The 13,469-nt window shown below is 37.8% G+C and overlaps 1 protein-coding gene across 4 annotated transcripts in view; it reads right to left on the minus strand.

Annotated features, from left to right (window-relative positions):
• Positions 1–1,964: 1,964 nt before the first annotated feature.
• The window catches only part of Glrb (glycine receptor beta), a 68,755-nt gene continuing 57,250 nt past the window's right edge, over positions 1,965–13,469 (minus strand). For 2 of the 4 annotated variants that reach the window (XM_021157780.1, XM_029475575.1), the window contains exons 8-11: positions 12,994–13,146; positions 9,259–9,551; positions 8,778–8,828; positions 1,965–3,622 (exon numbers count right to left, since the gene is read on the minus strand). In XM_021157780.1, the coding sequence (XP_021013439.1) occupies positions 3,329–3,622; positions 8,778–8,828; positions 9,259–9,551; positions 12,994–13,146 (791 nt within the window). In that variant the 3' untranslated portion in view covers positions 1,965–3,328. The remainder of the gene's footprint in view (positions 3,623–8,777; positions 8,829–9,258; positions 9,552–12,993; positions 13,147–13,469) is intronic. The other 2 variants (XM_021157781.1, XM_021157782.2) reach the window with 2 other exon arrangements.

The following is a 13,469-nucleotide window of genomic DNA, read 5'->3' on the forward strand; positions in this document are numbered from 1 at the left end:
AATAAATAAATAAATAAAAAGAATGTACCCAATACATAACAACAATTAAAGGAAAAGTTATTAAAACTAAAATAAATAAATAAAATTTTAAAAATCAAAAAAGAAGGTTAAGAGCAGCTTTATTATAAAAGCATTATACTAACCATTTCCATAAAAGGGGATGCCAGAATTTAGCCCTTTACTTAAGTCTAAACATGAGAGAAATTGGTTGAAGTCAATTTAGTGGGATGTTAGGGTATAAATAACTTTATGATAAGGGAATGTTTTGTTTGGTTCACTGAGGCCCAACATGAGACATTAAGTATATCTTTATGGATAGTGGCATAATCACATTTTAAAAATACTTTATATATGTATAGGTTTACCCAAGTTCCACATGTGGGGGACCTGCAGAGGCCAGAAAGGGGCCAGATTCTTTGGAATGGAAGTTATAAGCAGTTGTGAGTTGCTGCACATGGATGCTAAGAACTGAGGCATGGTCCTTCTGCAAGGATTCTTAACCACTAACCATCTCTAACTCAACATAACCCAAGTCATGTTAAAGAAATTGATGTCATAACAATGAAATAAAACTCATGATCCTGGCTTGTACTATGAAGGAGAGTCACAGAAAATAGAAAAGAATTAATAATTCGTTCAATGCCAATTTCCTGATGAGGACCCATTCTGTCACTGTGGTCATGTAATGAAAGGTCCTTGTAATTTGGAAAGACACGCTGGAGTTGTATAGGTAAAAAGACATCATGGCTGCCATTTACAATCTTGAAGAGCAGCTTCTGTGTACACAGAGTGATGGAAAAGAAAGAGAAAAGAGGAGTGTCTGCGGACTGTAGATCAAGGATGCACAGGAATTCTTTGTACTTTTTCAAGTTTGTTGGAATATTCTGAAATGATGCCAAATGAAAGAAATGAAAAAGAAACAGGTCGACATGAGGTTGGGTAGTAACTGGAATAGGGAGAGAGCTTGTTCTGGTAATAGCATGCATTCGTATCTTTTAGCAGAAATGTATGAGGAAACACCAGAGTTTTAAATGTCTCAGTTTTTCAGGTCAGCAGCTTCACCCTGGGCATTCACATAAACAGCCACATCCATACACAAATAGCATTGTAATATAGTTTTGTATTTGAAAAAGGACAACTTCATTTCCACATGGGAAAAAAATCCTCCCAAGAGAGGGCAGAGTTCATACTTATACGTGAATATAAGTATGTTTTCATCTAAAAAGAATCCCAGTACATATAATGTAGGAAATCCAAATAATGTTAGGTTAAGTGCCATTTATTCTATATGCTTATGCTAAATTACTTTTTATAGTCAAAAGTCAGACTGAGGTTAGAGATACCTAAAAACGGGTCTGGGTTGGAATCTCGGCACACTGAACACTGGGAATCATAGAAAGAGAAAAAAGGCAAGGATAACAATGCATGCGCTATTCTAAACAGATGTGTCTGGTTCATAAAACATCTGCATATTTAGCTCAAAATAAGAAGTAGGGAGAGACTGTAGACCAAGGATATAGTCTGATATTAAGAAGCTATTATATTGTATTACATGACAAAATTCCTTCCCCACTGTTTTTACAGTACATTTCTATATCATGACACTGCTTTCACTATCAGACACCTAATACCCTAGATGAAAGGCCCTAACATGAAAGCAAGTTATAAAAGCAAATGTAAGAAAATATCACTACAAAGAGATTCTCTAAATGATACCTGTTCAAGGTATTTTTCCCACTGCTGGCCCATTAAACTAATACTTGCCTAGGTCTCGGGAGAGAAAACTATTCCCCATTTTACTTGTGGCATTTTAAAATGATTTAGACTGTCATGCTTTTGTAATTGGATGGTACTGAAAGACTACAGAGGATTACTCTATATACCATTTAAAGAAGGCCATAACCACTGGGGATGCTCCTGAGATGAAAATCTTCAATAAATCACATAGCAGTAAATAGCAAATAGCAATTGCACAAATAATACTTTTAATGCATTATGTTATGAGTTGGCTGTACAAACTATCAACAAGAACAAAAGCACTCCAAATAATGCAAAATGGCTTTATGGTCTGTTTACATTACATTAATTACTAATAGCTCCAATTTTAGCTAAGACAGAAATAAACAGATATACTATGACACTGTTAGAAAATGGGGCTTTATAAGAAGAAGCTTAGGGGTTCTTTTCAGGTAGAAATAAGATGAAGTCAGCCAGCCCCAGTATCTAGACTTTCAGGGAGAAGAAAAGAGTGAAGTCTAAAGGTTAAATTAAAAAAAATATTAACTAAATCATTGTTTTGTAACATATTCAAATACATTCAAATAAATAAAAAAATTCCAAAAACAGTTTGAATATTACTTGAAATATAGAAACATTTTACTAAAATAAACAACCTAAGTCCTTCAGTGAATATGATTTTTCCATTTCAAGTTCATGCTAACAATTCCTGGAGTCTACAAGTAATCTGGAATCACATGTCACCACACTATTTAGGTTTGAAGTGTGTGCAACTCTTTTTAAGGCTTATGCTTAATGCTCTCCATACCAACCAATGAAAGGCATGAAAATAGACTTTGATTTAAGGTGGATTAAAGGATTTATTTTATCCAAAATATTTAATTAATACATCTATCACTTATTTGTATTTTGCCAGAAGCCAGAACTTGCTATGCATTTATACTAGCCCAGATTTCTCTTTTCTTCAGAAATGCTTATTGTTCTATTATCTGGCATTTTGACGACACAAGCACACTTAAAAATAAGCTTGCTTTATAAATGTATAATTATGATTTTATTTCTTAAGGAGCCTGCATAACTATTACTGATCTACCTCTCTTAAAAACTTTAAACACTATGCCATATAATCTTGCTCAATCTGCAATAATACTATCGAAAATTATTTAATAAGATGGCTTTCTTTCTTACAAGGAAGGGGATGTACGATACTGCATACATGGACCAGTGAACATGACAGGGGTCAGCGTGCACATTATGTTTTCATCAGGATTACTGGAAGTATTTGCAGTTACAGAGTTACAGTAGCTGAAGAGCACATTATGTAGATTATGTAGTATGCATATTTGTCATTGATTCTTAAAGTACTATGCTCAATATACATACATCTTTCTATCTATCTCACAGTTGGAGCACAGACGTTACAGGGTCATGCTGCCATTCAAAAGTAAGGTGCTGTATTTTATTATAATCAAGTGGCATTCAAAATGCAATATATTGCTATGAAAATGCAAAGTTTCCACAGATCAGCAATTATGAATTGCATTGGTCACAATGAAATGGTGTTGTATTTCATACAAAGGGAAATGGTTTATCATAAATATATAGACCAGTATATAACATTGAAGAACAAGAAGCAGAAAGGAAACAATGCTCTTGCATAAAGGTCGATGCGCTTGGCTGCTGTTGGGATGACAGGCTTGGCAGGAGGAGGCTTCTTGTTCTTTGCCTGTGGTTTCCCAAGTCCATTGTTGACTTCAATGGGTTTCCCATAGCAGTCATAATTGGATAATTCAAAATCTCTTGGTAAGCTTCCAACAATGCTGAAGTCATTGGATCTCAAATCAGACTTGGAAGTACAAACTTTTTTGCATCTGGTCTCACCAACCTGAGCACAAAAATGAGAGATGGTGTGACAGGATTTAATTTAGTTATAGATACCATATCTCTTCAAAAGGATACTTTAAAATTGAGTTTATACATTAGCATGAATAATAGTCAACTGGTTAACCAACCAGAATAATTAGACATTTAAGAAGGCACTGATACTTTGCCCAAATAAGAAGGCTAATACCATTGAATGGGCTTTTTTAAATTAATTTATACTAAGAGATAAAGCATGAATCAACATTAATTTAGGTTACTATTTAGGTTGTAAGACTTTTTCAGATTAAATATTAAGAAATAAACATCTGTCCATGGTCCAGAGAAAATATTACTCTGAGTGTGAAATCAGAGCTTTCATTATTGCCTTCCTGTTTCCGAATAGAATTGCTGATTAATTAATGATGGAGCCATTTGTCCTGCAATAAGACTTTTGACCTCTTAATCACAGCCATAAAAAGTCCAAATTACTTAAATATCTACTCACAGCAGTGAGGAGAGCATGACTTCAATATCATAACAAGCACATAATAAACAGTTCCCAGAAACTGTCACCTTCCCACACATAGTTCCCTGGAAACTCTCTGGGACATTGTGCTGGGCTGGCACATTCAGAGCAAGTGGCATGGAGCACATGTGTGCTAGAAAAGGCATTCCTGATGACATCACTGAAGAAAGAAGAAGACTGGTTCCCTGCCTACGAAGGATCCTCAAACCTCCTTTAAGAAGTCATGACTCAGAGGCTGGAGAGATGGCTCAGAGGTTAGGAGCATTGACTGCTCTTCCAGAGAGCCTGATTACAATTTCCAGCAACCACATGGTGGCTCACAGCCATCTGTAATAGGATCTGATGCCCTCTTCTAGTGTGTCTGAGGACAGTGAAGGTGTATTCACATATATAAAATAAATAAAATCTTAAAAAAAAAAAAAGAAGTCATGTCTCACTAGTTGGTGGATCTCTTTTTGTTCCATTTATCGGGGATTTTACACAAACTTTCTTTGTCATTTTGAAGTCACTATTAATTCAAATGTGTATATGGAAGGAGAAAAGATTTTACAATAGAATATCCTCTTCAGCAGTTATAATTCCCAAAGTAGATAAAAGAACCACCTAAGTAAGACAGCAATTCTACTCATCACATTCTTAATGTGTCTGTTTGAATCCTAAATTCATCAGTTTCCCATTGTTCCCCGCATCTCATTTACTCTCAGAGTGTACACAGTCCCCTCCACCATATGCTGATAACAGAAATGAGGCAACATAAAGATAAAGCTGTAAGGAACAACAACAACAACAACAACAGTACTATTTCCTAATTGAACCTCTAAAATTTTGTGTGTGGTTCACATAAAAGCCAATGATTTTGTATAGAACTTCTAGAACTAAAGATAATTTCTCTACATGTTGGAAAGATGTCCAGAGGAAACAACTTGAACTGAATCTAAATTAATGCTAGCTTTAAACATATCTTTAACATAAAGAGACAGCTTCCACAGTCAAACACCAGCTTTTGTTCATTAAATGGTTGAAGTCTATGAGCATGGGAACTGTTTTGTCTTTTACTCATGAACTCACTGTCTACAAGTGTGGTGTGTCAGGGAAAAGTTGATGGTAACAACAAAGGGTTTGGAGCTGTTTTCATAAATGAAAAGAAAAACATAATAGAAAGACACATCAGCTACCAAAATACTGAAAGCTGGCTAAGCCAGCACCATGGTTTTGTTTTTATGAAAAGCAAACAGCCTAATAGCCAGACACATGGGTGAAAACTTAATTTTGCACGACAACCACAAATCTATTTCCTAGAAGAGTCTCCTGAAATCTGGGTTATATTTTTGTGGTTTTAGCCATACTTTTCCTTAGTAATCATACTATTATCTTTTAAATGGGCATTTGGGTTTTCTACAATTCAAAGATTATTATGCCTCTATTGTTATTTAGACCAAAAATAGTGACATGCTTCCTTATTGAAATTACTTAGGAATTTGTTGTGTTTTCAAAACCAGAAAACATGGAAACAAGTGGATTATGACTCTAAAGCTGTAATTATATATGTATTTTGTCATAGAATGGTTAGATTTGAAAAGAATTGATCTCTTTCTATCTTTATTTTATTGCACATGTTAACATGTACCAACTCTGTGAACTTAGCAAGTTATAGATTACTGTAAACTTAGTGGTAACTTATGTGGGATCTCATGTTGTTGATAAAGGAATGATAATGGGATGTCAGGAGGCTCCACACAGAGGGTGACAATGGTGGGGGTTCAACACTGAGAGGCAACAGAATGGCAGGGGACTACAATTAGAAAATCACATGTGAACATCTCCCCACATGGAGGAGTCTTCAAGGCTCCTGTCTGCATTTCTGGAAGAAATAAATACACACTGCAGGAGCAAAGGATCATGTTAATCTCCCTGAAAGAATTGCCAATGTGTTGAAGCATACCCTCCAGTCTCTCAGCTCTGCTCAGTACCAGCAGCTTCTGAGGCTTTGATGGCAACAGAAACTCTGGTCAAACCCTGCGGGAGGGAACTACAATTTCTCTGAAAATAGTTTTCCTGGTGCATGATAAAAGTGAGAAAAGTGTCAAAGCAGATGTTGTGTCCTAAGCCTATAATCATAGCCCTCAGGAGGCTAACTCAGGAGGCCACATAGTACATTGGTGAATAGCTGTAATCATTAGTCAGGTGACGTGCAGAAGTAAAGAGGAGTCTATGGGTCTGCATAATACAATGGACGTCTGCTCCTGGAAGGAGAGAGCAGACTTTGTCTTCTTTTCTCTCACTGAGTTTCATGGAAACCCTACCTTTTATATTGAAAACACTTTAAGAGAAGAAGCAGGCAACAAGGGGCAGAAAACTGAATAGTAGCCTGGAAAGGAGATGTTTCTGTGGGAGGAATAAGGAAGAAGGGCAGGAGGAACAGGAGAGAGGAGGAGAAGGAAGAAGATTATCACAAGAACCACTGTAAAGGTGCAGGGGAGGGGCCAGACCCTGGGCCTCTAAACCCATAGAATCACACAGTGATGCATTCAATCATTATCTTTTCCTTTACAAGATTCTGACTGGGAGCTGTAGTTGTACCAACAGGTACAGACAAAGGGTCCCCAAAGGAGCCTGCTCTGTCTAAACAACAGAAAAAGTAAGAACCATCTAGCAATTCATAAAATGTGGAGCCCATGATTTATCATCTGTTCCATCCAAATGTCATACACACACACACACACATACACACACACACACACACACCACACACACACACACACACAGACACACACATACACACACACACACAGACATACACACACACACACTCACACACAAATGATCTTTTTCTATCCACACCAACAAAAGCTGTGGGAAGGCTGTAGTTGCTGTCATTGAAGGCAGTAAGTCCCATATTCCTATAGAAATGGTGTGAGACACGGTCATTGACAGATGGCCCTCTACCACACTGGCATGGCATCTTAGGAGCTGTACCTATGCAGACCACATGGAGAGTTGAGCCCTTCCTCTCCACTCGGTAGGAGAAAGTGGCCCTCCCTAGTGATGTGGAACTGAGATTTCCACTTCCCCTGGGAGCAGCAATGAATCAATACTGTCCATGCCACGGGACACTTAAAGCCTCTAAAACAAGAGCTTTAAATATGATTCAGAATCTCATAATATAAAGGATTTGGCAGCCATTCTAGGGGATATCTCAAATTGAATGAAAAAAACATAATAAATGTCAATCCCAGATATCAAATCTTTAAAACTTGGGAACAATACTAAAGCATCTATGACCAATAAGCTTATAAAAAAATGAATCTATGACCAATATGCTTATAAAAAATGAAAACCTAGACTATCTCAGTAAGAAATAGGAACTGACATGAAAAAACGCATATATATTCACCAAGTGGAAATTTGAACCTGAAAAGTTAGTAGCAAGTTATAAACATTCTGACTGAATGAACAGGAAAATGTAAGAGCAGAGGAAGTAACTGGAAGAAGGGTGGAGTCTAAGGAAGAGATTACCTTCTAAGTGTAAAGAATGCAATCTCATTGAAATTTAGAGTTTAGTTTCAGTACATATAGGAAAAAAGAACCAGAATATTTGTTTCCCATGGAAAGCCATAGAAAAAGAAGAAAGCACCATTATACTTGTGAGGCGCTAAATGAAATTAACTGTCCTATATCCTACAGTCCTATAACCAAAGAGAACAGCAATCATGGATAAAGGAGAAAACAAAGCACTTTCAGATGGCAGAAGAGAGTTCACCTGCATCTCTTCTTCTTCAATATTCATTTAGAATCATGGAGAGCAGGATTATGATTATTAGTTCTTTTTTGATGTAATTTATAAAAGTCAGGTGATGAGAACTATGTATGAATACATGTATTCCGCTTTATAGAACCGCAGTAACAATGTGGGCTACACAGCTAGATGTCTATGTCCCTGGGGCCCTGCTAAAATTTCAAGGAATTTTCTATCTGTTGTTCAGATTGGGTAATGTCTTCTGTAGACTTTACAGCTCACCAATTCTTTTCTCTGCTTGCCTATTGATTTTTCTTACTGTCTCTCTCAGATGGCAGGAGACAGTTCAACAGCATACCACACAAAATAGTGAATAAAGAAATTATGTCAAAATATAAACATAACTTTGGAACACTAGGGTATAATGGAGAATACAGTAAACACACACACACACACACACACATAGACACACACATACACCAGCCTCAGGATAAGCAACATAGAAAAAATCAGTTTGTTCTTCTCTCTAAAAATTCTATATGTAGCATATTTTCTAGAATTCCTTGTAAGAGGGCAGTTGGGGGTTGGAAAACACACAGAGACCCATAGGGCCAGAACACGGTCAAAGTAGGCCCAGTGTCCATGGATGTGGTTAGGTCTATTGGTCTCCTGGAGAGTTCATAACCCTTAGCTCTGTAGAAAGAGTCTTCTGGGTGACTTTTCTTTCCTAACTGTGGGCATCAAGCATGACTCTCTGAGTAAGTGCACAGGTATCTTTAATCTGCTAAGCAGCAGGTTGTTCTGAAACCAATTATCTATTTTTAAAGTCAAAGATACATGGCAAGGCAGGGCCAAGGGCAGAAAGGCTATTTGGGCCTTCTCTGGCTATGATGGATAGGCTAGAGAGATCCTTACCTGTGTGGTGAGCGTGTCTGTGGGCCAGCCATCCAGTTGGTAAGTGATCTGCTGACAAACCATTAGAAGCTCCTTAACACAGTAGGAACGGGAAAAATGACTGTCCAACAACAGCATGGCTCTCCTAGCCTCAGAGCTGTCTGAAGGTCTGTACAAACCCTAAGTCCCTCGGCTTCTTACTAACATTTATATACTGAGGTAAAAACGCTTGAAATAACTCTCCGTTGAATGATGAGAAAGTAAAGTCGTTATTTTTAAACTCAGTTGAGAGTTTTCAAAATTTTTAAGGTATTAGATCTTCCTAGGAATTCCTTGACGTGTTATATTCTTTCGGAGAGTGCTTCCCAAAACCTCTGCTGGACTCAGTTCTGTTTCATCTATTGAAAATACATGTCAGTCCCACCATTTCATTCACATAGTGTCTCTTTTCTGGCACTGAAGAGGATAGGCAACCCACATCCATAGTTCATTCCACTCTTACCTGCAAAGTGCTGATATGAACAGGGGTCCCCGTGCCGTTTACAGTATTCTTCTTGGCTGCGTTTCCACCTTTCCCATCTGCTTGCTCAGCCTTAGCTATTCGGGCCTTCTCAGCTTCAACCCTTTTGGGATTATTCAGCATCACCTGGACCACAGCGTACTCCACGAGGGAGGCAAACCCGAAGAGCAGGCAGGCAATGAGCCACACATCCAGCGCCTTCACATAAGACACTTTAGGAAGCTCGGCTGCGAGGGTGGTGCACTCTGAGGCCAAACTGAGCACGGAGAAGATGCCTAGCAACAGGAGAATCAGTTGGGTTTAGCCCTGGAAAATGCTTTACAACTATTGCTCATTCACTATTGAGCAAGCAACCCTTAGGTGTCTTTAAGGATCAAAGACTGGAAGAAATATATTATACTACATAAAGTAGTAACTGTGGTTAGTAAATATTTGTAAATATATAGCATTTAAAACTTAGATGGTTTTAAACCAAGGTTTGGAAGCCCAGCGTGGATTGAATTTGAGGATTAATCATGAAACCTTGAGAGTGTGTCTGAGAGAACTGGCGAGCTCTGTGATTTATTCCTTTTTACTGAGTTCTTGGCTTTTTGTAGAGTTTTATTTGTAGGAGGAATTTTCACCCACAAACAAGAATAGAGCACTTAAATTTTTGATAAGTTTTTTTTTTTTTTTTTTTGTTGGTTGGTTGGTTGTTTTGTTTACAATATAATGCCTAGCAGAGAAGATGAAGTATAGAGCATCCCTGTTCATTTCAGAAAGAAAATCTCACCTTTTTAAGAAAAGGAACACAATCCTGATATGGGAAATACTAGCTTTAAACGGAAACCAGCATTATATATGAACACGTGAAATCATCACACAGGAATTAAGTTTATGTAACATAAGACAAATTAAGCCATCATAAAACTCCAGAGAGGAATTGTTCCAATTACAAGTGTCTTCCTCCTCTGTAGTCATTTGGTCTTCTCTTCCTTCTCTTCTAACCTTCCTTCCTGTCCTCAGGAGGGTGATGGTGAAAGATGACTTGGTGCCACAGACAGAGTACACACCATGACTAACACAGTGTCCAGTGATGCCCACAGAGAGATTCTGTCAGTCAAGATACTCAACTTTCTGGACACAGTAAGCCCCCTGTCTCCTATTGGTTTTTCGTTTGTATGGTTGTTTGTTTGTTTCTGCTTAGATCCTCATCACATTTTTAAATGATAAATTGATTGGCATCTAACTTACTATTTCAGGCATAACATTTGTGAGTCATATATTTGGAAATCAACATCAGTTTCAATGGTTTTTAATCTGTCAGTAGAATATTAACATGGAAGTCTAGGGTACTATCAGTTATCGCAATAAATGACTGTCAATTGGACCCATGAGCCATCCCCTAAGCATTCTCCTTGTTTCTACCTTTCTCTCACCACTCAGTCCACAATAAATTAGGCAGGGATTAATTTAAAATTAATAAAAAATGGAGTCTGACATCACTATTACTAATGGTCAGACTCAAGCCCTTGTTTTCCTCTCTTCTAGATAATGACATAAATTACTTTTATATTCAATATCCACTCATAGCTTCTGAGTGTATACCCACAAGCTCACACCACTGCACAAACACACAAATGCCACCCATAGAGTAACAAAATAAAGACTTGGGCTTTATGGTTCCTTGATTGATTTTGATCAAATTGCTTATTTAAATATAATATTCATTTTCATTTCTTCTTTGGTTTCCTATCCTTTAAAAATCTATATTTTATGTAATAAAATATAGCTCAGTTGCTACAAAGGCATTCACCAAGACTTACTGCCCCTGTGCTCATTTTTCAGAACCCATACACACACTCACATAGAGGCATGCATGTCTGTGCATCTTATATCTCTATATATATATTATATTATACACATGTCTAAAACATATATAATACATACATACATATCATCCAGTATATAATGTCTAAAACTGTATTCCATTCATTCCCTTCAATAATTCATAATGAGATATGCACAAAACCATTTTGGAGGGGGAAATAAACCCAAAAGTAGCAGCTCACCATCTGCTGGGAAGCCATGTATACCAGAGCTTCATCTATGTGAAGTCCTGGGGAGATTCAGAAAGCACAAACAAAGGAAAATTTTCACACTTTCCCTAGTCAAACTTTTGACAGGACTGATGTTTCCATTTTGACCTTTACTTACTTTCCTCACAGAAAGAAAGGTACATGCTTATTTTCTCAACACTGTTTGTGGGAGGGGGAGGAAGAGGTTAGTGGAGATGGAACCCAGGACGTCCACATATCATGGCATCTTCCTTCCCACTGAGCTTCATCTCCAGCCAAAGCAAATACCCTTTAAGACTCTTTAAATACGTACAAGTTTGAATGGCTGAAATGGTATGATTTAAATGGTTAAAAAAAATGGTGTTTCTTTATCACCAGCCTTAAAAATAAAAAGCTGTAGCACATGAGTATTAAAAGGAAATAGAAACAGAACTTAAATGGCACGTAGTAGGCTTTTCCTAAAATAATAAATCATAGGATGGCACTCATATGCCATTTGGAGATGAAACTATGCCCGGACAAATGTATCATCAAGTAATCTTGTCATTGTGTGAACATCAGACTGTAATGACACAAATCTAGATGGAGAAGCCTTCTATTCACAGAGGTTATGTGGTACATACTGTCATGTGATTTGAACACTGGCACTCGTGAAGATTTTATATTTTAGCAATACATGACTATATCCAATCAATAAGTACCTACTTGAAAAGAAAATCAATGAATCAACCACTGCAAAATTCTCAGAACAGGAAAAAAGTTTGCCAACTGCATGAACATTGAGAAAATATGGATCAGTGTCAAATATTGAAAGAAGCCCCCTCACTCCAAACAGCAGGCTGCCATCATTTCTAAATTCTCTGCTCCAAAGTAGTTGCTGATGCACATCACATGTGTTGAGGTTTGGACTTTTGCTATGTATTGTAATGGTAAATTACATTAATAATTACAAGGTTGTGTTGCCCTTAGGGATGAGAGAATCCTCACTACACCAAAGTAATACTATATGACCTTGCTCCTTATTTTAAAACTATTGGTTGGATAAAGACGCTGACAGCCTATAGCTGGGCAGAAGAGAGTTAGATGGGGTTTAGGTTCCCAGGCTTGGGAGTCTGAGGCAGGAAATCAAGGGGAAGAAAGGAAGGTGCTATGACGCAAGATACACCATGAGCACATGAGGCAGGAGAAACAGCAAGTATTTGGGGAACACTGCTCAAGAGGTAGCTGGACCAGCAGGTAGAAAAGTAGGTTAGGAGTCACCCCATAGTCTGAGTTTCATTTACTTGTTAACTCGTTGGGGATAAGCTTAAATTGGATGTACTTCACCACAAAATGGCATCACTTAGTATTCCTGTTCAGAAATGCATTGACCAGAGGCTTTTCAGAGGTTTTAGACTTTGAAATATTTGCATATATCATATGAAGTCTTAAGGCTAGGACCCAAGTTTAAAAAATATTCATTTACAGTTCATATATGTGTACACTTTAAATACAAAACCAGAAGGTAGTTTTATACATAGTGTCTTTATTATGATTTCCAGGAAATGAAAGTGTGTAATTTTCTACTTGTTGCACTTGGACTTTTCGGGCCTTACGTTTTCAGGATAGGATGCTCAACCAGGCCCCACAGTCATGGTTGAATAGAAGCAGGGAAGCTTACCCAGAGGTACTCTGGCAGCACTAGCATCAGGGTTGATCCAGAAAGAGAGCCAGGAGAGAACCACAATCAGCAGGGTTGGTGCATATACGCCCATCATGTAGAACCCAACCTGTCTCCTCAGGGTGAAGATGACCTCCACACAAGTGTAGTAACCTGTCAAAGCCAGATAAGTAATGGTTGTGAGAATCAGACCTACATAAAACCATCACTTAGAAGGACCTTCAAGGGACAGGATACCCCTGACGATTTCAGAAAGTAAACACTGCAAAGGGTTTTCCTTTAGTTGTCGACACTTTATAAAGAGGGTGGAGCTCTTCCGGTCAGAAAAGCACCGGGGCAGCTGGGGCGCAGGGTCGACTGACACTCGCCAGCTACCCACAACACCCAACACAGGATCTTAAGACTTCTGGTGAGTGGAGCACAGCTTCTGCTCCAATCTTTAAACAGTGACAACGATAACAACTAACCCCAGAGAT

The sequence above is a fragment of the Mus caroli genome, chromosome 3 (genome assembly GCF_900094665.2).
Source record: "Mus caroli chromosome 3, CAROLI_EIJ_v1.1, whole genome shotgun sequence".
Taxonomy (NCBI): Eukaryota; Metazoa; Chordata; class Mammalia; order Rodentia; family Muridae; genus Mus; species Mus caroli.